Raw genomic sequence first — 26,857 nt, forward strand, 5'->3', positions numbered from 1 at the left:
AATATTTTTTCCAGGCCAACACATAGTAGGTAGGCTACACCTGCCTTCTAAGTTAATTTTTGTGACGCATCGCCCGCAAAGCTGACGCCGTGAGTCCAGGAAAATGGGAAAATAGCGAGAAAATGCGGTGTGGGGAAAACCCACCGCGATGACTCAATTGTTCGCGTACAGCGCTTAGGCTACGTCCCCTGAAGAACAAAACACCATCGAATCAGACCTTGCCCGCAGGATTGTCACAGGTTTTGGCAAGACCACACGCCGGTAATGCATAGGATATAAGTGGGCAGGCATGAACTGCCCTACGTGGCTCTGCAGACAGAAACTCACTGGCACACAATGACTCCAAATCACACTGATAATACCTTGTTATGTTTATTTCGTATCAGCTGTTCTTTATGTGGTTAGCGTGCTACAGAGCATTTTGAGCTGTTTAGGCTGGTACAATACCACACATAGCAATTTGTTCATGATGCGACGTCCTTATGCGATGCAGACGACGGTCAGACACTAACAGCGCATACATAAACTCTCGCGGGCCAATGTCGACCCACGCTTCGACAACTTCAAACCCCACGCACACACGGGCGTGCGCGGTGAACTGGTCCGACGCAGCGACACCCCCCCCGCACCGCACACGGACCGTCGACGTCTGTCTCGGGTGCGCGGACGCTCGCAAACCATCACTGGCTTCAGCCGCGGGCGGAAGGTCGCCCGTCGCAGGCTCGTGCAATGCGCGTTCGGCGAGGTGATCCCAGCCCAACGTACGCTGGTCGCCGGGCTGACATGGACAGAAGTCGCGCTAGTCGCCGAGATGACATGGAAAGAAATCGCGCCGATCGCCGAGCTGACGTGGAAAGAAGTCGCACGATCGCCGAGCTGACATGGAAAGAACTCGCGCTGATCGCCGAGCTGACATGGGAAGAATTCTAATCAGTGAGGGCTGACACCGTGGTGGCCAATGACAGCTCGGCGGGGCCTTGCCACTGACTCAACGTTCAGTTCACTATTTGCCAAACACTTCACGCTGCGAGGCTCGTGACCAGTGCGCATGCGCCGATAACGTGTCTGATCCTGCGTCCGATGCCCTTGCGTCAGCACTATAGAGCTGCGTGGTTCCGATGCGCGGTGCTGGCGGCTGTCACTAAGTGCGGACAAACGGCGCTGGACCAATGCTGAATCCGGATCGGTGGTGCTGGAGCGGTGCTGAATCCGGATCGGCGGTGCTGGAGCGATGCTGAATCCGGATTGGCGGTGCTGGAGCGATGCTGAATCCGGATCGGCGGTGCTGGAGTTGTGCTGAATCCGGATTGGCGGTGCTGGAGCGGTGCTGAATCCGGACTGGCGGTGCTGGAGCGGTGCTGAATCCGGATTGGCGGTGCTGGAGCAGTGCTGAATCTAAATCGGCAGTGCTGGAACGATGCCCGGCTTGACATGATTTAATACTCTGTCAGTAGCAACATGCTAACATGCATTGAATGGAATCGATACTGACACCAGTGAAGTGCCTTCACCTGGCAAATTTTGTTATGTCAGGCAATGTATATAGTATATATATATATATATATATATATATATATATATATATATATATATATATATATATATATATATATATAGGTATAGGCTGGTACTAGCACCGATGCTAGTACTGACTCGCGGTCTTTAAAATGGGATGTCCGTATTTTCTTCCCGAGTTCCTTAACCTCTCTTTTTTCCTTACCTATTCCATAACTAGCCTGGTGGTGCGGGCAGGGGTCCTTTAACGCCATTTCCGGTCAGTCTTAAGAGAGGCATGCGCTCCATGCGCCTCTTCCTGCTGCTTACACCCCTGGCTGACAGGCTGGGGCTGAGTCCGGTCAAACTCAAGCTCAAACGCTTGCCATTTTGGAACTCCGGTTTATGCGAATCTAGTCATTTTCGAGATGACCGTGCTAGGAGGTACGAGGACTCGCCTATATAAGACTCAAAACGCTGGAACTCGGACTTGGCCTTGGACTCTGAGATTCTAAGTAAACCTGCAGCGCTATGTTAAGCTTCATTTCCCATTCAAGCCTTGTCTAGGGTTCAGGAGATAAGCTGAAAGGATCCGAATGAAGGCAAGTCGGTAGTGTTGAACAGCTTTTTGCATAAGCCGAAAGGCGTGTGCAGTTCTCGACCCCAGCTCGCTTTCGTCGTGCAACACGATAAGCTACACGATAAAGCTCGCTTCGTTGGCAACCTAAGAACGACACACGAACCGCACACTAACTTCCCCACTACGAGACTTACGGGCATTTGCATCCTTCAACCATAGACTGGTGTAGTACATCATTATGCTGAGCGTTTTGGCGCAGATTATACAGAGCATACTCCCGTATCCATTGGGATGTGGTGGGTCGGGCGGGACAGGTTTGCTATGGCTGGTTTGGGCTGAGCCTGGTTTCGTTGGCAAACTTAGTCCAGAGCAGGCAGAACCATGCGTAGCATTCAGCTGCGTAACTTTAAACACTACTTTTATCAATATTTGAAATATTTTCAGACAACTATTGTAGTTTCAGAATTGTTGCAAGGCTAACACGTTAAGGCGTGGAGTGAGGCTTCTGCTAGTCATTGGCAAGAGGCTGGGCTTGGCGTTGGTTAGATGAGACTGGACTTGGGTTGGTCGGAGGAGGCCGGGCTTTGTGTTAGAGCGGGCGGGGCGGGCGGGAAGCTAGGGTCGGTGTTGATAGAGGAGGATGAGTTCGGCGTTGGCTTACATCGCCACAGTTTGATGCTGGTTTATTTCAGCTCACCACAATAATACAGCAACTTAGTTTGTCTCGCGCCATTTTTTCGTGAAAAACGTGAGATGTCAAGGGTAAAGATAATAAGAATATGACGGATAAGAAGGATAGGATAAGGTAAGGATGAAAATAATAAGGATGAGGATCAGGCGCGGGTTTAGACCAGTGCAATTTCAAGCACGTGGACTCGGACTCAGGCTGCTGATTCGGCAAAATTGTGGACCCTTGTTCTGAAGCCTGTAACGCGACGAAGGTGGACCCGGTACCCTTTACCGGGACATTTGAACTTGCTTCCGACCTCGCAGTCAGACTCTAGGAATCAGAACCGCGCTTGCCAGCGGAAGATCAGGATTGGTGGTTGCCAAGTTTCAACCCCTCACCAAACGCAGCGACCTTTTGCCCCTGCAAGCAGAAATTGTCGGCGGCAGGTGCAGCCGGAGCGTGCACGGACGCAATGTCAGAGACTGCACTGCAACGCTCGCAAAAACGGCGTGCACGCACAAACAGATGGCGGCGGCGATTGCCGGGCGGGCCAAGTCCCGGGTGAACGGCCACAGTGTCGTCGCCTCGGGCCGGGCCCGGAGTTCGTCGCCGGGCTGCGCCGCTGTCGGCGGTCCGGACCGGCGCGCGCCGAGGAGCCGGAGACGGCGACGCACGGAAAACGCACTCTTGAGAACTGAAGTGCGCGGGCAATGCAAATAGGAAATGCCTGTGATGTTAGCGTCGTGATCTCGTTTTTATGCAGTGCTGTGTTTTAAATTCAATCAAACTTTGTCCATGTGTTATTCTTACCGACTTATTTCACACGCATGTGACGCTTTCTTTGCCTTCAAGGCCATCCTACTGGGAAACAAAGGTCAAATTACTGGAAGCCCACATCCGCTAAAAATATGGCACTCAACTGAGCGTTTTAAGTACAAAAGCGTGGTTCCTGGGAGCGAAATAACCGTTGTCGCCGACGTGCCTCTAAGCCCAAACCAAAGACTTAACATAGTTCGTCATCCGGAATAGCCTTCAGTGCGGTAACCAGAACTCTCAAGATCACCATCTAAGGTTAACATCAAGATCTCACTGCTGGAAACTCCGTAGATTAAAACGATAGACCTAATCGGTTCTTTGTGGGTGCGAAATTTGCCTGTTGCCCACTCTGAGCAACGCCAACTTAACCCGAAGCCTTAAAGTGAATCCTTTAAGGTAAAAATAAGTTAGAATATCGGCGAGCTAAGTTAGTCCACTTGACCGTTTTCGATGCGATAATTTAAACGTCCGGGTTGGTGCCATAACTGTGGTGAGTATGGAGCTTCCCGTCATTGATATATATATATATATATATATATATATATCTATATACATATATATATATATATATCTCTCTCTCTCTCTCTCTCTCTCTCTCCTCTCTCTCTCTCTCTCTCTCTCTCTCTCTCTCTCTCTCATCTCTCTCTCTCTCTCTCTCTCTCTCTCTCTCTCTCTCTCTCTCTCTCTCTCTCTCTCTCTCTCCTCTCTCTATCTCTCCTCTGAAGAGGGTTCGTCATTCCTTATGGATGGCTAGGGGGCGAAGTGCGTATCGATGCTTAAAACGCCCGGCTAGATGTGATTTCGGCCAATATGCCTTTCTCTTGCCCTCATTCTGATCTTGAAAGATAATATTCATGGTTCAGTTTAACTTAACGACGATTAGTCCGAGTAACGAATTTCGTTTTGCTACTTGACTTTTTGAATGTTAAGCTTTTATGATAGGCATCATGTCACATCTTTTTGAATGTTGAGCTTTTACGATATGTATCATGTCACATGTATATGTAACATGATACATATCATGCCGTACTGATTTGGCCACGGAGCGCCTGCAAGGTACCGCTGTTTGGTTGATGTAAAATTTCCCGCCATTTAACATTAGCTTTGGCCTTGAAGCATGTCTTTGGAAACAGGAAATATTTCATTTGCTTATGAAAACGCGGCAAGGTTCACTCATATCCAAAGGTGTAATGTGACATCAGAATGCGACTATAAATGTTTGAGAGTAAAATGAAACCTAAGTCGGTATTTCACGTAGGGCCAGGTGATCCCACGCACGGTATGGCTAAGATCTTTCCGCTGTAAAACTTGAGCGGGGAAGCCATACATCACTGTAAAGTTTCCATTTCGTACAGGAGCAACATGGCCACCGTCTCAGACAGTTCACGGCGATTTGGGCTTTTGGATCAGCGGATATTCCTGGTCATTTTTGGTCAATCCGAAGGCATGAAAGGGTTGTTTGCTTTTCTCACCAGAGGAAGTTAAGCTATCTTTCCTTTGAGAAGCAGTGTGTATCCACACAACTAACTTAATCTGGTGTTGTCTCCGCCTAATACGCAACTTTCAGGTCAATGTTTTCCAGCATCCCAATAAATAATTTAGGTGCCTCAGCTGCAGAAGCAGGCACAGAACGTCGCTTCTTGTATACGCTCAACCGTGTCCTGAAAAAGCCATGCCGTAACATATAGATGACATTCAATTCACCAATGCATTACAGGTATGGTCACTCCGCAGTGTGTCAGCGCGTCAAAAACAATGCAACAGACTACATGGGGTCTCTAACATGATATTCCCGCTGGAATATTGGTCATACCTGCTCCTACCTAACTCGGGCTTCTACAAGACAGTCTGGCTCTGTGTTCCTGCAGTGAGAAAAAAATGCCGCAAGTTTTTTGGTTTCCTCAGGCAAGAGCACTTTCTGAAATTCGCGACTGCTTCGCACCTGTGGAGTTAATGAATGGGGTGAGAGTGGTGTGACACTGCGTCCATGTGGAACCGCATGGGCCCCGGAGGCTACCCCACTGAGATAATCCTCACCGGGGACGTCACCATCGCGCTCACATCACGCTCGGGCGGGAGTTCCAGCCAGCGCGTGGTCGGGCTCAGGCTCACGACTGATGGCCGTCAACATGAGCGCGCGCTCGGAGAGGAGAGCTGTCGCAGGGGGGGCAGGCTTCGACGGGCACCGAGGCAAACGCGGTGGATGGCGAGTGTTTAAGCGTGATCGAGTGTTTAAGTGTGATGAAACCTAAACATAAACAGTGTTGTGGGAACTTGCAGGCAGTTCAGCTTTGAAGCAATGCAAGTGTCCTTTGTTTTGATTGGGGGTTAGCGTTGTGGCCAGGTTTACACCCAGGGGGAGCCACATCGGGGCATATGGGATATTTTCACTCAGAGAGTTCGACATTCTTTGCTGTAGGGCCCTGTTTTCAAATTCCGTGGAACTTTTTAGGCCTGGGGTCCCATTTGAATGCCTTGAGAGCCATTATTGGTGGTTAAGAAGCCCTATGGATAACTTATTAGCAAAAGAGTATTGGGGCCTTCGGTCTTACGGGAGGGGGCACCTCTCCAGAGGGAGCGGGCCACAATCCCCATCCACGCGACTACGTCACTGTCGGGGGGGCCATACGCTGCTGTGTGTGACGCCACCAGCGTTTGTGTTTGATACACTTAGTGGTTCATTATCGTCGTGACCAGTTTATCTTTTTATTAAATTCACCCTCGCGCCATTTTTTGACGTTGTTTCCGCTCCGCTGCGGCGCCTGCTACCGCCCATCCTGCTAGTTTCACCGGCCGCCGCCAGGCGTCCGCCTGCCTGCGGCGACGGCCGCGGCACGGCGCCACCGTCGCAGCGTCGGAAAGTGAAACGTCGCTGGCGTGTCCGGCTCCACAGGATGTGAGCTCGCCTCCGCCCGGCATTCACGGCCTAGGTCGGCGGTGCACTTTCTCCCTGCACGACTGTCGCCGAGCGCAAAGCAGGCCAGCTCGGCAAAGGTGGGTCAGAGGCTGACAAAGACCGGCCGCCGCGCGAGACGGAGGTGCGGCGGCGGATCGACCGCCGCTGCGGCGCTGGCAGCGCGTGCGCCGCGGATGCGAATCTTCGCCGCGGTGTGTGAATGCATGAGTATGGGATGGGGGAGGTTCATGGCCTGGTGTGCTTCGGCGATAGAGAAATGAGACAGAGTGCATCTTCGATAAGTCGTGGCATCGGCCGGAGACTTGGCAACACAGGCTTGGCAACACGAGACCGGGGTAAACCGCAGGCGATTTCAGGCGTTGAAAACGGCTGAGTTCCGAAGGATGGTTCCTTGAAACTCCTCCTCGGCGACCAATCCACTCAAGGTTCATCGAAACCCGCGAGCCGCTGTTTTGAAGGGAGATCAGCTGTCGTTAAGCAGAAAGCAAATGTTTGTCATCTAAACCACGGGACACTGAACAGGCACAAACCTGAATACATATACAATCCAGCCCGCCCCGTCGCGCCGTACCAAATTCACGTCCCGTTTCGGGATATTTACTTCTCTATCGCATCATGACATGACTGGATTGAGCTACTTTCACTCAGCCAAGCTGTGTTACCGTCACGTGACTGTGAGCAGAAATCAAGTTACGTGGCTCTGCTGCAGATTCTTAACCAATCTAGAGTTTCTTCACGGGTTAGGAGCTGCTGTGCAGACTCAAACTTCCGGCAATGCCCTGCGCGGTTTTGCAGTGGCCCGACATCCGCATCAGATAGTCCGGCTTCTGTAGTTCGTTGCCGCATTGTCTATGCACTACTGCGTCGTTAGCGGGAGATACGATCCGCCTGCGTCCCACCACTGGATGACGCACCAAGCGTGCATCGCAATAACTACACGATGTGCCGTTGTCTTCTGAGGCCAGCCAGGCAGCAGACTCGTTCAAGCCATGCAAAGCAACACAATGAAATCGAATCAAATCGAACCCAGCCATCCGGCGCTAACGTTCCATTATTAGCAGAGCTTAGACGTGATTCGTTACCAATGGCCCATCGCCAATCGACCCGGGCGAAAGTGTCTTTCAGCTCCAATGCCCCGGCATGCGGCGGCGGCCCGCCAACTGAGATGAGGCCGTCCGTCACCGCCTCGGTATCTGTCCGCGGCCTTCTCCAGCAGTCTCCCTGGCAAACTGCCGCGTTCAGAGCCGTTCGCTCTCACTCCGTCCGCCATCCGCGTCTGCCTCAGCAGTCGCCCTGGTAGATCTCCTCCTTCGGGCCGGTCCAGCAGCGTCGTGAAGCGCTCCACGTCGTCGCGCAGCTGGGCGGACAGGCGGCGCGGGTCCGACCCGGTCGTGCTCACGGCCCGACCCAGCCGGTCCACCAGCCGGCAGGCGTCGTCGAACAGCTCCAGCCGGCGCCGCAGCCGGTCGCGCTGGCAGTCGCCGACGGCGGCGCGGCTCTTGAGCAGCAGCGCCACGTACACGAGCGCCGAGGTGGTGACGCAGAGGCGCGGGTGCTTGGGACGCCGCGCCGCCGCCGCCGTCAGCACGCGCACCAGGTGGTGGGCGAGCGCCTGCTCCAGATAACCTGTCATCGGCAGGCGGCGGATGTCCAGCTGAGGCTCGGCCTCCGCGGCGGCGGCGGCGGCGGCGGCGGCAGCAGCTTTGGTTTCCGGCGCCGGCGGCCGCTTCTTGGGTAGTACACAGGCGCAGTAGCGACGCGGCTCCTGCATGAACTTCTCGCGCGCGTCCTCGGACGCGCACAGGTACACCTGCTGCAGGTAGCCGACAGCGAGCTTGTCCGAGCCGGCCACCAGCGCCTCGTACCGGTGGCCGCCGGTGACGTAGCTGACGGAGCAGAAGCCGCCGAAGGCCAGCGCCATGTTCGGCAGCAGGACGGCCGTGTCCAGGACCGACAGCCGGCGCGGCAGCTCCGCCGGCAGCGGCGCCGCGCGCGGCGGCACGTACTCGGCCTCGTCCGCCAGCAGCAGCTCCTCGTGCTCGGCGCTGCACGTACGGTAGAAGCGCGCCTGCAGCTCGACGGTGTGCGCGAGCCGACGGTCGGCGCTGAGGTCGACCAGGCGGCCCTGGCGCCAGCAGACGGGGCAGTAGTGCCGGTAGGGACCCAGCCGCACCGCCAGCTCGTCGGGCGTGATGCACAGCGCGCCGACGGGCGCCGCGCGGCCGGCCGCCGTGCACTCGCGGTACCGGTAGATTCCGCGGAGGCGCTCCTCGAGCGCCTCGCGCGCGGTGTTCTCCACCGCCCAGAGGCTGGCGTCGGCGTCCGCCGTGACGACGTTGTCGTGCAGCCGGCGGTACTGATCGGCCAGCTGCTCGGCGGCCGCGCGCCAACAGGCGAGCCGTACGCAGTGCGCGCGCGGTTGCTCCAGCCGCGGCTCCTCGGGCGGCGGCCGCCGGCGCGTGGCGGCCGCCTCCAGGCGCGCCTGCTCGGCGCGGAACCAGTTCTCCTGGCGGCGGGGCGCGGCGCGCGGTGGTGGCGGTGCCGGCGCGCAGCTCCAGCACCAGGTAGGGCAGCACGCCGACGGCCGTCAGCGCGCGCGCCTGCTGCTCCGACTGCGGCCAGCCGTCCAGCACGTAGCCGTGCACCTGCGCCGGCACCGACAGCAGCGCCATCTGCACGGCCGACACCACCAGCGGCTCGGGCACCGCCTGGCCGTCCTCCAGGTGGCGCCGCGCGCGCTGCGCCAGCTGGACGGGCGGCCAGCGGGCGAGGAGGGCGCGCACCGCCTCGCCCGGTGACACGCGCTGCAGGCCGTAGCGGGCCACCAGGCCGCAGCTGACGGCCGTTTTGCCCGACTTGGGCGGCCCGAGCACAGCCACCCGGCTCGGGATGAGGTAGAGCGGCGCCTTCTGCGCCGTGTACATCGTCGGGTTTGCCACAAACTTGTCCAGCGCATCGCTGTTGACGCAGTAGTAGATGTGGCGGCCGGAAGATGACGGGGTACGGGCGCTTCTGGGTCGGGTTGAACGGCGGCATCATGAGCCCACGCTCCAGCAGCGTCACGGGACACTGCTTGCCGAACTTGCTCAGCTGGCGGTAGCCTGTGTCGAGCAGGCGGGCGGCCATGTTGGTGCCGATGGGGTACGCCCGCTGCATAAGACCGACGCGGTATTTGGTGTACTTCTCCACCGCCTTGGCCAGCGTGTAGTCCACGATGTGACCGCGCTTCCTCGCGTCGACCTCAAGCCAGGGGATGTTGGCCTCCTTCGCCACTTCTCTTAGGGCTTCGAGTGCCTGAGTGTCGTCTTCATGCCACTGTCTGAGAATGTCGGAAATGCGCTCTTTGGCTTCCTCCTTTGTCTCCCACGACAATTCATTATCTTCAATTTCGGGGAATTCGTCTGATATTATCTGTTCTATATCCACTTCCTCCTCTTCCTCTCCTCCCTCTTCCCCGAGTGTAAGCGCATCAGATCCTTCTGGAGGCTCGTCGTCAGTCAAGTCGCCTTCTTCATCTCCTTCCTCAGCCGCCGCCTGTTGCAGTTGTAGCAAACGTTCTTCTTCGCGCTGCTTTTTCTTCGCTTCGATGTCTTCCGCTAGCTCCTTTCGTCTCTCCTCAATTTCCCTCAAGCGTTCAGAGGCTTTCTCCTCCTGAGCCTTGTTCAGGCTCGCCTTGAAGGCGTCCATCTGTCTCTCCCACTCCTCCATACAGCCCTTCAGCAGGCGCTCCACCGTCTGCTCCGGGTCCGTGACCAAGACCACAAATGCGTCCGGAAACAGATGACGCTCAGTGAGGTAGCTGAGGTCGTCTGGTGTCGCGGGAAAACCCTCTAACACGAATCCGACCGACTTGAACGGCTCCTTCTCCCACCACTCACGCACGATCTCGTCCAGGGAGTCGGGCGAGAGCGAGGGCAGCTCCTCCTGTAAGTACGCCTCCACCTCCACCTGCCAGGGCGTCCAGCCGGCCTGCTCCTGACGGCGCGCCGCCTCTTCGGCCTCCTCCGCCGTTTCGGAGTCGACATCCCCCGGCGGCGTGTCAGCCGTGGCGTCGGTCGGCGCTGAGGGCACCGGCGGCGGCGGCGTGTCCGAGCTGGAGTTCTCGCCGCCGGTGGCCAGCGCGGCGCGCTCCTCGCGCCGCTCGGCCTGGCGCTGCTCAAACTCATCGCGCACGCGCGCCGTCTCGGCCAGCACGTCCTGGATGTCCTCGGCGATGGCCCCCTCGCCGGCCACCTCTATCTTGGAGTGCTTGCCGAGCCGTGGCCGGCCGAGCAGCTGCATCAGCTCCTGCAGCCGCTCCCGGTAGTCAATGCAAAAGACACCGCAGCTCTCGGCCAAATGCTGCGCGCGGCCCGACTTGCCCGAGCCGTAAGCGCCCAGGAGCACAAGCCGCAGCGGCGGCGGCGCAGGACACGCGTCGCGCGGTATGTAGCGCTCCGGCTCAGCCACCAGCGCATCCATCGCCTCCTGCGAGCTGGTCAGGTACAGCTGTCCGCGGTAGCCGACAGCGAAGTCTCGCCGGCCCGGCTGTGCCACACCGAACTGCGAGTACACCACCGGACAAAACTTGCCCGTCTCGCCGTACAACCGCTTCAGATCTGACCTGGCCTCCTCGATGTCCTCGCTGGCCTCGTCCTTGATTTCTTCCTCCACAAAATCCTCCTCCTCCACCGCTTCTGCTTCGTCCTCCTCCACCTCGTCGTCCACGTCGCCGAAGTCGTGTTCCAGCTGCTCGTCGCTGGTCAGCTCTCTCGCCTGCATTTTGAAGTTCTTCTGCATCCGCTCGTTGACGATGCCGAGCAGCGTGGTGCCGGCTCGTGTCACCTTGTCCAGGGCCAGGACGATCGGCTCCGGACAGTTGCGCGGCTCGGCCAGACTGCGCACGGCGCTCCAGTCCTGGGCGAAACTCGCCAGAGTCTCCTTGTACGCGGTCATCATCGGACAAGATGGCGGCGGCTCGGGAGGCACCAGCGGCGTCGACATCTGGCCGTCGCTGCCCGCCTCTCTCGGCTCGAGGCTGTCCGCGTCGTTTGTCGGCTCGCCCGAGACGCTGGGAGGCGCTTCCGCCTTTTCTTTTTCCTTCCTAGCATTTGTCGGTTGGCTTCCACCAATGGAGAGCGTTTGCGGGCCCGCAGACTCGTCATCGGGCTTCTCTTTTTCCTGCTTCTCTGCATCTGCTTGTTCTGATGGCGCATCTGTCTGAGGCGGTACACCGTCCGCATTGTTCTGCCCCATAATGGCCTCCATTTGCTTTCTAACTGCGTCTTGTTCCTGACGTTCCGCTTCTGCGTTCGCCTGTTCTTGCATTTTCTGGGCCATTTCTTCGTTTTTCTGCATTGCCTCCTGCTCTTCGGCGGTCTTTGTCGCGACAATGCTCTGGCTCACCTGCTCCTTGTGCTCTTGATAGAAATAGTCCTGCAGAAACAGAAAGTCATCGGAGTCATCCCAGATGCAGACCAGGTCGTCATACTCGAACTTCTCCTGCTGCATCATCGACCAGAGCGCCGGTTCGGTGGGCATATTATCGATGACCCAGCCGCCGTGCGCGGGCGTGTCCTCGGAGGCGGCGTGCCGCTGTCGCTCGCGCTCGGCCACCGTCTCCTGGAGCACGCGGAGCCAGTCGGCCGGCTCCAGCTGCACGTCCTGCACCAGGGTCTCCAGCTCGGGGCCGTACTCCAGCAGCGCCGCCTCCACCTCCGGATCCGGCGGCTCGGCCGGCTCATCGCTGCCGGAGTTCAGCTGCGAGCTGGTCCTGCTGGTTTCGTTCGCGCTCTGGGTTCGAGACACTGTCTCGCTGGCACCATCGACGCCCTGAGGTTTCGAGCTAGCTCTGCTGACCGCGTCAGGGTCCGGTGCCCGCGTGCTGGTTCGGCTGCCCGCCTGGGCGACTGAGCCGGCCGAGTCAGCGCTCTTCGCTTCGGCCAAATCCTGGCTGCCCGCATCAGCTGGCGCGGCTGATGTTGTCGAGGCGGCTGGCTCGTTATCGGGCACCTGTGACTGGGAGGCGACCTGGTCCGCTGAACCTGACACCCCCCTCTGCAGACGCAGAGCCGCCGCCGGCTCCCGACTCTGAAGACTTCACAGACTGGTTCGTGACCTGTGACTGAGAAGAGACCTGGTCCGCTGAACCTGACACCCCCTCTGCAGACGCAGAGCCGCCACCGGCTCCCGACTCTGCAGGCTTCACAGACTGGCTCGACCGGGCTATCGGAGCGTCTTTTGAGTCCGCAGCGTCGGGTGTGACGTTCGCGCTCGAGGTTCCACCGGACTCCGGGGTGGCCTCGGCCGACTGGGTTGGTGGCGCATTGTTCGTGTCCTCTGCAGAATTCGGCGACTGAGTCTCGTCGGGCTCAATGTCCTTGCCATCTGCAGGGTCTTGAGGCTTGTCAGAACCATCCTCTTTCGTCTCTTCTCCGTCAGCAGTCGCCTTCGGCGCTGCACTCTGATCTGGCTGCCCTTCTGACCCCTGCTCTTGCTGAAGCTTCTGCCGTTCCTCTTCCTCCGTCTTCAGTCGCTCCTCCTCCTCCTTCTTCAGTCGCTCTGCCTCCTCCTGCTCGGCCTTCCTCTTCTCCGCGAAGGACTCGGCCAGCGCCTGCCGCTTCTCCTGCCGCTTCTCCTCCCTGTACTGCACCCGCTTCTCCTCCAGGTACGGCGCGCTCGCCGCGCCGGCGTCGATCACGTCGGCCGAGCGGCAGCTGGCGATCTGCGCCGCGAGCGTGCTGCGGCCGCTGGCCGGCGGACCGCACACGATCACGCGACACGGCAGCCGCGGCGGCCCGGACAAGAAGCGGCGCGGACACTGCATGAACTGCGCCAGCGTGTCGGCGCCGCTCATCACGTAGAAGTGGCTGAGGAAGCCGACCGCGCAGGTCGGGTCGCCGCGCACGACGCGGCCCTGCTTCATGCTGACCGGACACGTCACGCCGAAGTCAGACGGCGTCCACTTGAAGCGCAGACAGATGGGGTTGGTGTGCGAGAGCACGTGCGTGATCTCGTCCGGGTCGTCTTCGGCGGTCACCTGCGGCGGCTCGCCGCCCTCCTCCAGCAGGCGCACGGGCACGAGGGCGCGCGCGACCGGCAGGACGGCCAGCCGCAGCTTGAGGCTTTCGAACGCCGCACGCGGCGCCAGCGTGGCGTCGATCTCGATCAGAAACTCGGGACTGTGGTTCGTCATGTAGTCTTCGAGCAGGAGCATCAGGCGAGACTTGTACGCCTCGAGTTGATACGCGAACTCGGACTGGTGGCCCTCCGGAACTCGCAGCAGTCGGTCTCTGGCGGCCTTTGGAGCTGGTGCTAGGGGATTGGCGGGCTTTTTCTTCTTCTTTGGCTTGAAGGTCTTTTCGTGTTCCTCGACTGCATCACCTTCAGCCCCCTCTTCGTCTTCTTCTGGAATTATTTCCTCCTCCTCCACCTCCTCCTCTTCTTCCTCTTCCTCTTCTTCTTCCACTGCCTCCTCCTCCTCAACCACGGCTTCTTCCTCTTCCTCTTGTTCTTCCTCTTCCTCGTCATCGTCAAGTGGCATTCGCGGAGGCTTTTTCTTCTTGGGTGGCTTCGGCTTGTCCGTGTAATATATCCAGGTATAGAACCGACCCTTTTCTTCATCCACCCGGTATGTTAACATCCGTGCCATGAGATCCTCATCCGAAATTCTCAAATGAATTATCACTGTTGGAGGAAGCGGTGACTCTATTACCATCTTCAGCTGATCCAGGTGCGACAGCACCTTCTCCGACAAGCAGGGCACGCCATCCAGCACGTAACCGTAGTGCAGGACATCCTCCTGCTTCAGTCGCTCGCTCAGCATCGCCACAATCAGCTGTTCCGGGACGGAGGCGCCCGAGGTCAGCAGTGACCGCATTCTGTCGCCCAGCTCGGACTTGTTGCCTATGATATCCTCCACCAGGTCGTCGGCGCTGATGTAGATCGTGCGCCACCAGGCGGCCAACAGCCTGGCCGTCGTCGTCTTGCCCGAGCCCGGCTTGCCGATGACGATGAAGCTGGTCGGCGGCTTCTTCAGCAGCTGCTCCTCGGCGGCGTCCATGTTGAAGGGGTCCTGTGGCTCCATCGATGGCTTCCTCTCCTCCACGCTGATGTACTGCTTACTGACGGCAGCTCGCTCGCGCACGTAGGCGGCGTAGTTGAAGTCGGTGGTGGAGGGATCGGAGGGTTCTCCTTCGGACAAGAGTGGGTTCGGGGCCTCGTGCTGCGACCACGTCATTGAGCTCTCCACTTTGGAGCGGGTTTGGTGCGCCAGGTCTGATTGGGCACCCGTTAAGAAGTTGAACGCCGATGCACCGGACGGCCTATCCGACACTAGGCCGCCGGGTTGCAGCGTATCTAACGCGCCGCCACTTCCTCCTGCTGTGTCCTGAGCGCCAGTCGACTTGGTAACGGAACTGCTGCGAGCTGGAGTGACAATAGTTTGGACAATGTTTTGTGTTGATTCAGGTTTGGAGCTACTCGGAGTAGATCCTGGTGTATTTTGATCACTCATTCTTGCAGCTGTTGAATGCTCATCTGAGAAAAATGCAAATCACAGCAAACCACGGGGATGACAAGTTTTAAAAATGTGGCGAGTTATCCGTGCTCTGCTGTGGATATCGCACAAGAGCTTAACATTTTAATCTTTGCGACATATCTTCCCGTTCCGTCTGCCCTGAAACCTCATATCTCTCAGACCTTGTTGCACTACTCCGTTGGAACGTAATTTGAGCATTTGCCATGCGCAGTGCTTATTCGAGCGCCTCTTTGAACGCGATCGTTAACGGATGCTGTGAATTTTGTCGCTGTGAATAACGGACCTTCGGTTTGCAGGGAATCGTCGATAAAACACGTAGCCAAGCATATATATATATATATATATATATATATATATATATATGTATATATATATATATATATTACATAACTGAGAAGACTTGCTGATCACATGGGAGTCCCGTTATACTATATAATGCCGGAGATAGAGAGCCTTTCTTGCGCATGTCACTTTTACGGGAGCACACAAAGCATACCATCACCGTGAGATCAAAGGAACTTGTGAAATATGTGAAGCCCGTGCCGACTGTGACCCCACATGCGCATTGCCTAAGTGTGACGTTAAGTGTTACATCGTGGTATTCTCTAATGTCATGACATTCAGATATCGTCCTCTACGGAAGATGTTATTAATGATGAATTATGGCTTCTCGGATCTTATATCCGTCCCCCGCGTTCCTAGAGGGCGATCTTTGAATGTCACGACATTTGGGAATGCCGCGACGGAATCCTTGCAGGATGCGGTGATCCAATGTTATGACCTGTTTCGTCACAGCCGGAAGTCAACTTCGTAATGCCGTTACTTAACCCATCGCGGCGAATATATTTGCATTCGTGGGCCGTCGTGCCACCTTTGTTGCATGAATCTCCCGGTGGGATTTCGCGCACCCTTGACATGCATACACAAAACTGTCATTTTAAATCCAGATAGCCATGCCTTAGCTGCACCGTCTGTTCACACCGCCACACCCGCGGATGGGTTGATGATGGGTTGTTCTCGCCACACGGTTTCATAGCCCACATCAAACCCTGGGCGTGGACGTCCTTTGACAGTTGGTTTTACATACATACATACACACACACATATATATATATATATATATATATATATATATATATATATGTATATGGATTATCTGGATTTAAAATGATCCGGATTGGTTGAATAAAATGATCGCTATCTGGACTTAAAATGACAGTTTTGGATATATACATGTATATATATATATATATATATATATATATATATATATATATATATATATATAGATAAATATATAGTGTGTGTGTGTGTGTGTGTGTGTGTGTGTGTGTGTGTGTGTGTGTGTGTGTGTGTGTGTGTGTGTGTGTGTGTGTGTGTGTGTGTGTGTGTGTGTGTGTGTGTGTGTGTGTGTGTGTGTGTGTGTGTGTGTGTGTGTGTGTGTGTGTGTGTGTGTGTGTGTGTGTGTGTGTGTGTGTGTGTGTGTGTGTGTGTGTGTGTGTGTGTGTGTGTGTGTGTGTGTGTGTGTGTGTGTGTGTGTGTGTGTGTGTGTGTGTGTGTGTGTGGTGTGTGTGTGTGTGTGGTGTGTGTGTGTGTGTGTGTGTGTGTGTGTGTGTGTGTGTGTGTGTGTGTGTATGTAATGCCATGAGCTCTGACAACTTTTTTAAATTGTGCGTTTTAGAGGTCTCATATTCTAAGTCAATGCCATGCGAGCGGTTCATATCCCGACACTAGCCCTCTCCTGCCAACCGCTGCATAAAAACGCTCTCCTTTATACAGCGATGTATTACCAATATATCGCATACGGTTACACCCGGAGAGAAACCTTCACCGTATCCACAAACCGCCCAACTCTCAAGCGGGTCGGCGCGTCGGAGAACACCCAGCTCCAGCGATCGTCGACAGCAGGCTTCTGGCGGACGAGAATTAGCGGACAACTTTCCTAGCGTGTGAACTACCGAGACAAGAGCTGAAGAAGAGGTGGCACAAGGGTGAGTGCATCTGACAAACTGGGCTGCGCGGTCGCGTGCGGGACAGGACGCGGGCGGTCGACATCTCCCCGACGGCGCGGGCGGCCTCGCCGCCGCCGCGTCACTAGAAGGTGGTGTAGGCGTTGTTCTCGACGCTGAGCGAGCGCGACAGGCCCATGCCGAAGCCGGAGAGCAGGTCGGGGCTCTGGGTGGCCTGCTCGAACCTCTCGCGGTGGTACTTCTCCGAGTACTCCTGGCGGACGGAGACGGTGAGCGACGCTGGACAAACGAGTGCACGGCAAGGACGGCGCCATCACGTCTTGTGCGATGCACAGGATCCGCAGATTGCCAACACCTAACCAATGACCTCGTGTTTCAAACGGTGGTTAAAGGCACTGAACAAGACAGTATTTTGTCACGAAATTGTGACGGTTGGTAACGACGAAGAAAACAACGAGCGATTTATACCGATCCGCACATTGTTTTATCGTGTAATTCACCTACTTTAAAAACGAGGCAGCTGAATCGTACCAAAGTCGAAGCAATAGATACTAAATCAATTAACTACTATATATCAATTCATACTGTTTCCCATAACACAACATTTCATAACGCCCATGTTTATCAAGCTATCGCCACAATCCCCTTTACCAGCCCTCTTAAAGATAATCCTCTTCCATGCCATTCCATAATACCCGTGCTTTATCAAACCATTGCCAGAGTCCCCTTTACACAGTTTTTACAGCCTTCACTTTACAAAGCCCCTTTTTCCACTTCCCTTTAGCAGTCCGCACGGAATCTGTGTGCGGTTCAGCACACCGGGAAGGGGTGGGGGCGGCCCCTCAGCCCGCCCGCTCGCGTCGGGTCGGTCGACGGCCTCTCACCCGCAGCCGGTTGCCCAAGAAGACGGCTCGCTCCCGTCGCTTCAGCATGTAGTCGTTGGAGAGCAGCCACCGATGCTCGGAGCACTCCTCGCACGTGGGCCGCTTGCTGCGAACGGGCGTCACCTCGTTAGGGCAGGCGGAGGCACCCGCCCGGGCACGTCACCGCTCTACACGCGAAGCACGTCGGCCACGCGCCTCGCAGATACGCGACATAGCGCGACCGGGTCGGCTTTCCCAGCGCGATGCGGCCGCTCCGGCCGGCATACCGGGCACGTCCGGCGCGGCTGATTTAGAACCGCGCCTGCACCCGCAGCCGGAACTGCGCCCCAAGCCGTCTTTGATCCGAGCGCGCGGCGGACGACCTTCTCCGACCTTCAGCCGGACGCGTGACGAGCGGCCGCAACGAGCCGCGTCTCCCGACACCCCCGCTCGGCCGCCGCCGCCCGCTCGGCCGCCGCCACCCACCTCGGTGCGCGCTTGAAGATCTGCATGAGGAAGCGGGTGGCCTCGGTGGTGATCTCGCGGTACAGGTACTCGAACCGGAAGCGGACGAACAGGATGTTCTGGCGCGTCTCGGCGTCGGTGTCGCCGTGGAAGGGCGTCACGCCCGACAGCAGCAGGTACGTGATGACGCCCAGCGACCACACGTCCGTCATCGGGAAGGCCGGCTCGTCGGCCAGCAGCTCGGGCGCTGCGGGAGGCAGGAGGGGGCGGTGTCAACGGGCTGGACGACGCGGACGCCGGTGTCAGCGCTCGGTGACCGGTGTTGGTAGCAGCGATACCGGCTGAGGACGTCGGAACAGGACTCACGGTAGACGATGGCGACTCCTGCTGAGACATCTCGTGGCGAAGCTGCGTGTCTGTGTCATCATCTTTCTCTCTCGGGTTATATCGAGCTTTTCAATCTGGTCGCATTAAACGCAGCCGGCACTATAAATGCAATGCGATTGATCACAGTACGATATCATACATCGTAAATGTTGTACCGCATTAACGTATCATATATTCGCTGTCGCATACCATCCTGAAGCTCAGTTATGCCGTACCACGGTAAATCAACTCACATAGTGCGCGCTACAGGTGACCCAGCATAACGCAACCGGCTGGTCGTCCGGGTTCCAAAGACTTTCTGCCTGGAAACGCAGTAGTCCAGGACTGCCGGACCGTCCCACATTCGGGGTAATCCGGGAGAGTCCCACCGCGTCGGACGGCCTGCCTGCGGGCCTCTCTTCAAAACCGGCGCGCACCGGCCTGCCTGCCGACCTCTCGTCAAAACCGGCGCGCACCGGCCTGCCTGCGGACCTCTCGTCAAAACCGGCGCGCACCGGCCTGCCCGCCAGCCGCCGGGCGGTGACGTCACACTCCGAACGGGGGGGGGGGGAGGCTTACCGGAGTACTCGAGGTTGCCGCAGCGCTGCACGCGACAGCCGAGCTTGGTGACGCGCTGCGCTGAGCCGAGGTCCACCAGCTTGACGTCCACCCGGCGACACGTGGTGAGCACCACGTTGTCGGGCTGCAGGTCCAGGTGCGCCACGCCGCGCCAGTGCAGGTACTGCAGGGCGTCCAGCACCTGCGGCCGCCGGCGCGGGCTCAGGCGCCTCCACCCAGGGAAGCTCGAGAGGACCCGGGACATGCCTCCCGGTGGTCGCGTGTCGGCGGTGAGGTGCCAGCAGCTGGCATCGGATCAATAACGGCGTGGCCGTGACTGTGCGTGGGCTCATGTACGGTAATAGTTTGCCAGCGCCACGTCTGCCACGGTGCGTAGGCTAATGTCCGCTAATACCCCGCTGGCACCGATCTCTGCCGGCCAGAGACCGGTAGCCACGCGTATAAGGTGCACGTGACGCTGCCGGCTCCATGCTGTTAGAGGGCGTTGCATCATTAGGAGAGGGGATCAGTGCAAACGCACCGGGACCAGACAAGGTCAAAGTCAAAGTCGAGATCGGCGGAGCTCGGGGCGTTCACAGTCCGGCCCCTGCTGGGCAGGAGAGATCCACACGCAACCCGGAGAACCAGCACGCGGTCGTTTCGGCAAGCAAACAAACAAATAAACAAACTGTGTTAGCGATCGGTGCGATCTCTCAGCACAATGGAGGGGGGCCTGCGCTGATATTCACATCACAGTCCACGGTGGCAACGTCAGCTGGCAAGCTTGGTCGCGTTGTAGGCTACACAAGACCGCTGTCACTCAATGCTGCCCAGTTTAAATGCGCCTCCAAATGCCGCTGCTTCCTTCGCCAGGCGTCTTCTGAACGCGAAAGAGCAAGGAGCCTGGCATGCACCCCCGGAGCAAGCCAGTACGATCCGTCCGTTCACGACGAGCTCTGAAAAGCACGCCGTTCTCGGGAGCCCACCTGCGTCACCACGGTGGCCACCATGTTCTCCGAGTACTCGTGGCGTAGCTGGAAATAGGTGAGGATGTCCAGACCCTGCAGCTTCTCCATGATCAGCACGTACTTGGTGTCCATTCTGCGGGCGGATCGAGTCAGTCAGCTCACACGGTTGGACGGGCAGTTTTGAATGAATGGTACATCGCAGCGAAGTCATACCGCCATGTATGGTAACTTGGAGCCCAATGCATGTACCTTGTAATCGCGCCGGGACCGTATCAGATTACGCGATGTTTGGCTGAGTTCTCTCCGACCAGTCAGCTGAGCGAGAGCCGGGCGCCTCGGGGTGACTGGGGCCGCAACCAGCCGCGTCCTTTTGGGGACCGGCCCTGGCGTGTGCTTTCTTTGTACGCCGTGGAGAGAGCTTCGGTTCCGTAGCATTCCGACCCTTTTACGAAATGACCACATCTGCGACCACGCAGTACTCGTATCTGAACTGAAAAGTGGCTCTGAGGTATGCAACGTCATATAATGTTGGACCGGGCGGGGTGAGATGAAATCCAAATTCTGGAAGTAGCAGTAAAAGCATCGCCTACCAAAAAGCAGTCCCCTCGAAGGGGGAGGGGCACTCTGCCTAGGCGTGGCCCGTGGCTCACCTGTAGGCGTCGTACAGCGCGGCGACGCGTTCGTGGCGCAGGTGGCGCAGCGCGCGGAACTCGGCGTGCGCAGCGTCCCTCGTCTCCTCGCCCGCCTCCAGGATCTTGGCGGCGCGCACCTGGTCCGTGGCCGTCTCCACACACTTGGCGACCAGCGAGAACCGCCCCCTGCGGCGACGGCCCGGCACGAGGGCGGGTCAGCATGGGGGCCAGGGCGGCGGCGCACGGCTGGCGTCGCGCCAAAACAGAAGGGCGAGGGGAGGGGAGGGGATGGGACGAGGATGGGAGGGGAGGGGAGGCGAGGGGAGGCGAGGGGAGGCGAGGGGAGGCGAGGCGAGGCGAGAGGACGGGAGTGGAGGGGAGTGGAGGGGAGTGGAGTGGAGTGGAGGGGTATGGAGTGGAGTGGAGGGGTATGGAGTGGAGTGGAGTGGAGCGGAGTGGAGGGGAGGGGGAGAGAAGGCGAGGCGAGGGGAGTTCGTTCTACAGCAAGCCCGTATGTCAATCTCCCGGATTCGCTCAACATGAGCCATCGCTTGTTCACCCACATCGTGCCCCTGGGAAGCGGAGCCACCTGCAATAGCGAGATGACAAGAGTGCCTACGACACACGCCTCTACTTCCGACACGTTTGCGTCATACGGAGCGCCGCTAGCGCTGCACCGGTGTCGCCTTCCTAGAAGACACCTTAGCGCCGACACCTTCACAATTGCGTTGTTCCGTAAACTGACTAATGCGGAGTAGCAGAATCCCGCGCTCAGCTCTCAAGTCTAAGGCGGAGGCGGACGCCGCCCAAGCATTCATTCCATCCTGATCATTCAGTTCCAGCAGGCTATATAAAACCGTCTTGCTTTGACGACGCATTGGCTTAACCGACGCTGGGCCGGATGGAGCTCGTTAAAGCCGCGGCAGTGGCCGCTGGTTGTGATGCGTAGCCCGCTTTAGCTGGAACTCGTCTTTTTCGAGACAACAGAGTGAAGACTGCCAGCGAGTGCAATAACTAAAGATACTGTACTACAGTGAACTTCACTGGGATGGATATGACGGTTACAGCATCGTTTTTCACATCGTGCGTGTCTCGCCGCAGCCCAGCCCGACCCCCGGCTCACCTGTTGATTTCGGCGAGGAAGCTGTACTTGCCCTCCGGCGAGCCGTCGGTCAGCTCCACCGGGGTCTCCTCGACGGCGTAGTCAAGCGTCGGACGTGCCTCCAGGTCCAGCGGCGCGCGGCCCGACTCGGTCAGCTGCTGCAGGTACTTCTCCGCCTTCGTCACCATCACCTTGCGCTCCCAGCCTGCGCACGTGCGATGGGGCTCCTCAGAGCGACGGAAGCGAGGCGGGTGCTCCTCAGAGCGACGGGAGAGATGCGGAGGCCCCTCAGAGCGACAAAAGCGAGGCGAGGGCTCCTCAGAGCGACCGGAGCGAGGCGGGTGCTCCTCAGAGCGACGGGAGAGATACGGAGGCCCCTCAGAGCGACAAAAGTGAGGCGAGGGCTCCTCAGAGCGACGGGAGCGATGTGGGGCTCCTTAGAGCGACGAGCGCGCTGCGGATAGGAAATGGGGATGGGGGTGGGGAAGGTAATAGGAGTGGAGGTTGGTTGGGAGTGGGAGTGAAGCTGGGGTGGCGTTTAGAGTGGGGTGGGGCGATCATACAACGTTCCGAACGCTTAACTGTTGCGCAAGGGTGCGTGAGGAGATCGCTGGGAATGGTGCCCTGCATCGGGTGAAAATGCATGATCGCGCCCTCAACGAACAGGAATATGGGATAACATTTAAAAGTTGTCGCTCCCACACAAGAGCATCGAGCCGGCTTCATCTGGAATACGGCAGTGTCGTGCCGCGCTCGTTCAGACGGCGGCGCTCTCAGCTGGGCAACTGAGGAGTCGGTAATCCCGGTCAGCTGTTAGCCCAGCGTCGGGCTGCTGCCCGATTAGCCCAGAAAGTCCCCCACCCACAGGGCGCCCGCGCAGGACGAGACGGCGCACATGTTCCTCACTCGGCACCAGCGGATGATCTCACCCCCTCACGGGGCGCCGAGGGTGATGACCCACAACATCCGGCCCCGGTAGGCACGCGGAGCCAGCCAAGGATTGGGGGCGGAGGTCAGTGACCTGGCGACGGCTCAGGTGGGCGTGAGCGGGCGCTCCTCTGCCCCGAGCGTCACAAGCCGAAGGGATTAACTGCTATGTGGATCAGACCGGTTAGAAGCCGCCCGGGTTTACCTCTCGGAGTGGCAAAGGCTAAGCAGCCTTACCTCTGCCTCTGGCCAAAAGTCTTTAGTGACTGTGAACATGGTCATCATCGCCTTACAAAGGCGCCTGCGGAAGGACTTGGGGATTCCCGACTCACCGAGTTTACGCGTGCGCACGGTCGGGCTGGGCACGCTGTAAGGCCCCCAGCCGAACTTGTTGTACGCCCTCAGGTGGAAGTGGTAGTTGCTCTCCGGCGTCAGGCCGCGCACGCAGAAGAACTCGTGGTCGATATTGTTGGCGACGTCCGTCCACTCGTGGTCCACTGGGCACAGACGCGTACTCATCAACAGCTGACGAAATGGCGGCATCCGTCTCTAATGGGAACAGTCACCGCACGGCGCACGCCACTGAGGCCCGATTTGCAAACATTCTAACAGTGTACGGCGCACAGCAGACCCCTACAGTATTCACGTAGTAAAATCGACTTGGTCTGTCAGCTGACGGCACGGACCGTTTCGGACGAGCTCAGTACAATCGGTCGGCTAGATCGCGGAGCGTTTGCATATGCCCGTCACATGTGTCGCAAAATCGAGATATGTGGTCCAAACAGCCACAGAATGTGTTGCAGTGCTGCTAGGCAGCGTATCGCTCATGCAACCAATATCTTACGGGAGCACAGAGATACGGCGGTACTTGCCAAACGTTACCCAAAAAAACATGGCAATCAACAGTGATCACTACGGTCCGTTTGGGACACGCTCTCCCACGCCGAACGCCTTTGAAGGTCGCAAAACATTGCCCGCAGCAAGTTTCAAACCTACACCTCCTCAAAGCCCAAACTCCCACTCCGATACGCGCGCTCTGCCGACGTCCTCCGGCTTATCCGGACCGAGGTCACTCACACGTCTGCTTGACCTGCAGGCCGTAGGCGAGGATGGGAGTGTGGCCAGAGTCCTGCGGGATTTTCCAGCGGAGCATAACCTCCGTGTCCGAGTACTCCACCGGCTCCGGCATGTCCACCAGGCCCGGCACCGAGCCCACGAACAGGCTGTGGAGACGGGTCACAGGACAGGGGTCAGCTCAGCACCAGGCCCGGCACGGAGCCCACGAACAGACTGTGTGGACGGGTCACAAGACAGGGGCCTTTTCAACAGACCGGCATTGAGTTCTTGAACACACCGTGGAGACAGCGCACAAAACAAGCGTTGATCCACCAGACCCACAAAATCCACGAAAAATCTGCCCAGGCAAGCTGTTAGGGAGAGACACGGGTCATACAGCTCACCCTGTGCCATAACCTTGAATGCGCCCACACTTTCAATCTAGCAGACTTAGATGGAACTAAAGTCGGGCCAGCCGAACAGATAACACTAGAACATGCTGTTTCTAGCCGAACCCATCGGGATTCATTATCCACCTTTTAATTACTTGATACCGCTGGCTTACGTCATAAACGGGTACATAACGATGTCCGAGGCGGGACAGAGTGAAAGTATACTGTCAGACCTGAAATCTTTTATTCAGCAGGTCCCACGCAGATGGGGGACGGCATCTCATTAAATCACCTGCTCTCCATAATAAGCAAGCTAAAATGGACGCAGCTGGCAGCGATCACAGCGCTGGCAGACGGCGGGGCATCGTGCGCTCGCTTACTTGTGACGTTAAAATACGGGCCGACGCATCATCTGTCCGCGCATCTCTAGGACGGCAGAGTACAAGCTTAATACTCCATCGGCGGCGTTCGCTGCTGAGCGGCATGAGCTGAATCCGGCATTGCCACCCTCAACACCGTCCGACGGCGGCGTGCACCCCTCACCGGCACTTGGTGACGGTCTGGCCGACGCTGTTGCGCGCCACCACCTTGTAGACGCCCTGGTCGAAGTCCATCGCCGGCTCGAAGCGAAGCCGCGACCGGCCGTTGTCCTCCTCCACCATCTTGATCCGCTTCGTCTCGCCGATCACGATGTCATTCCTGTCGAAGCGGACGGGGTTGTTGCTGACGTGGCACGTATGTGGACAAGGCGAAATCGCTAGGTCAGGGTGCAGGATTACCATGCGCTGCGCGTCGCAGATAAGCTACTTTCGTGCTTGACAGTGGCTCACGATATAGCTCATATGGAACGGGCATCGCTGGAGAGCAGCCGGGGATGCAACTGGGGGGAGAGGGAACAGCTGGGGGGGGGGGGGGGGGGGGGGGGGGGGGGGGGGGGGGGGGGGGGGGGGGGGGGGGGGGTAGAGGGAGCAGCTGGGGAAGGAGCAGCTGGTGATGGGGAGGCAGGTAGGGTCTCACCTGAACCATTGCACGATTGGCTTGGGCTCTCCGACGGCCATGCAGGAGATCTCGCACGGCGTCCCCTCCTGGATGGCCGTGTCCGACGGCTTCTCGCGGAAGAACGGGAACTGCGGGACAACGGCGACCACCGTCAGCGTACCAAAGACGAGCATTTCTACGGAACTAGCGAAGACAAAGGACCTTCAGGAAGTCGAGTAAGCAAGGTAAAGTGTAGCGAAGTAAAAGCGCTAAGTATGCAAATGTAGAACAGCACACAAGCCACGCTGGCAATTTTAAACAACAGCCGTTTACCACAAAATGACACAGTGCGCAGTCCTGAAAACTACGGAACGTGAGTCAGGAACATCTCTTATCTGTCCGAAGAGTCGCTCAAAGACCACCAACGACAACCATGGGCACTGCCTCCCATTCCAGACCGCGGTCCGCCAGACCCGCCGGGCGCCGCCCGCCTGGCGGCCCACCTGTCCGTCGCGCCGCTGCTCCAGCAGCGTCTCGGCCTCGACGACGGCGTCAGCGCGCGTGCCCATCTCGTAGCGCAGTCGGCGCGGCACGTGCGGCCGCGCCTCGGCGTCGTACTGGCTGATGCGCGTCTTACGCTCGTCGTCGATCTCCTCGTCCATGATGTCGGTGAAGCGGCGCCGCTCGTGCACGATCGGCAGCTGCGGAGGGCCGAGCGGGGTGGTGATAACCGACGGACGGGGCTGGGGTACGCGGGTCAATGGAAAACGGAGACGGTGATGGGGCTGAGTGGTCTCCATGTAGGTAAGAACGGCCTTCAGCTCTCGATTTTCGGCATTATTGGCGCTCATAATGATAACTGGCCCTCCATACACCATGTGATGGTTAAACGACGTTATCGAGTAGGTGTGGGGGCATTATCTAGCAGGTATATGTGAGTACTATGACAAAACTCCAGACAACCCTGAAATTAAATGCGCTCCAATTATCGCTTAATTTCACCACTTAAGTGATATATCTTAACATGTCGGAAACTTACGTTCGACATAAAAGCTCCTGAAGGCTGAGCCTTCCAGTAGCCCAGGATAGGACAGGCAGGCTTACAAAGCGAAGGAGGGCACACCACCCTCCCTCTAGGGTAAAGTATGAAAAGAGTCATGCCGTGAAATGAAGAAATCTGCTTAAAAACGGCACGTGGCCACTGCTTTGGGGAACAGCTGAATGCTACCGACATATCTCTGCCGCGCACTGCATCACGCAGGTCGAGGGAAGACTGGTAAATATAACATCGCTAGCGCCACCTTTTCAGTGTGTAAGCGCCAGCGCCACCTATGTCAGGACCTACCGCGTCACGCCTTGACGCGTAAGGCCCTGGCAGCTTCTACGTTCAGAAGAATGAACTTTCCACTGCATCCCAATGTCGCAACAGTCGCTTGCTGTGGCATGTTTTTTAATAACAGCAGCGCAACCGCGCTCTCTGGATCGAAAAAAATCGCCTGCAGAACATCGTCCACATGCGAACAACCGAGCGCAAAACGAAGACGGCGGCGTCGGTTTGTAGCAGGCGATAGAACACTTCTTACGT

General features: G+C 57.6%; 1 protein-coding gene across 5 annotated transcripts in view; it reads right to left on the minus strand.

Moving 5' to 3' along the window:
- Positions 1 to 16,762: 16,762 nt before the first annotated feature.
- LOC119105771 (obscurin) overlaps positions 16,763 to 26,857 on the minus strand; it is a 100,436-nt gene continuing 90,341 nt past the window's right edge. For all 5 annotated transcript variants that reach the window (XM_037229275.1, XM_037229276.1, XM_037229277.1 and 2 more), the window contains 12 exons: positions 25,776 to 25,973; positions 25,312 to 25,421; positions 24,838 to 24,993; positions 23,924 to 24,069; positions 23,179 to 23,343; positions 21,941 to 22,124; positions 20,836 to 21,003; positions 20,204 to 20,318; positions 19,239 to 19,419; positions 18,315 to 18,540; positions 17,850 to 17,955; positions 16,763 to 17,218 (listed from right to left, as the gene is read on the minus strand). In XM_037229275.1, the coding sequence (XP_037085170.1) occupies positions 17,090 to 17,218; positions 17,850 to 17,955; positions 18,315 to 18,540; positions 19,239 to 19,419; positions 20,204 to 20,318; positions 20,836 to 21,003; positions 21,941 to 22,124; positions 23,179 to 23,343; positions 23,924 to 24,069; positions 24,838 to 24,993; positions 25,312 to 25,421; positions 25,776 to 25,973 (1,884 nt within the window). In that variant the 3' untranslated portion in view covers positions 16,763 to 17,089. The remainder of the gene's footprint in view (positions 17,219 to 17,849; positions 17,956 to 18,314; positions 18,541 to 19,238; positions 19,420 to 20,203; positions 20,319 to 20,835; positions 21,004 to 21,940; positions 22,125 to 23,178; positions 23,344 to 23,923; positions 24,070 to 24,837; positions 24,994 to 25,311; positions 25,422 to 25,775; positions 25,974 to 26,857) is intronic.

The sequence above is a fragment of the Pollicipes pollicipes genome, unplaced genomic scaffold, assembly GCF_011947565.3.
Source record: "Pollicipes pollicipes isolate AB1234 unplaced genomic scaffold, Ppol_2.1 Scaffold_6138;HRSCAF=7277_pilon_pilon_pilon, whole genome shotgun sequence".
NCBI classification, from domain to species: domain Eukaryota; kingdom Metazoa; phylum Arthropoda; class Thecostraca; order Pollicipedomorpha; family Pollicipedidae; genus Pollicipes; species Pollicipes pollicipes.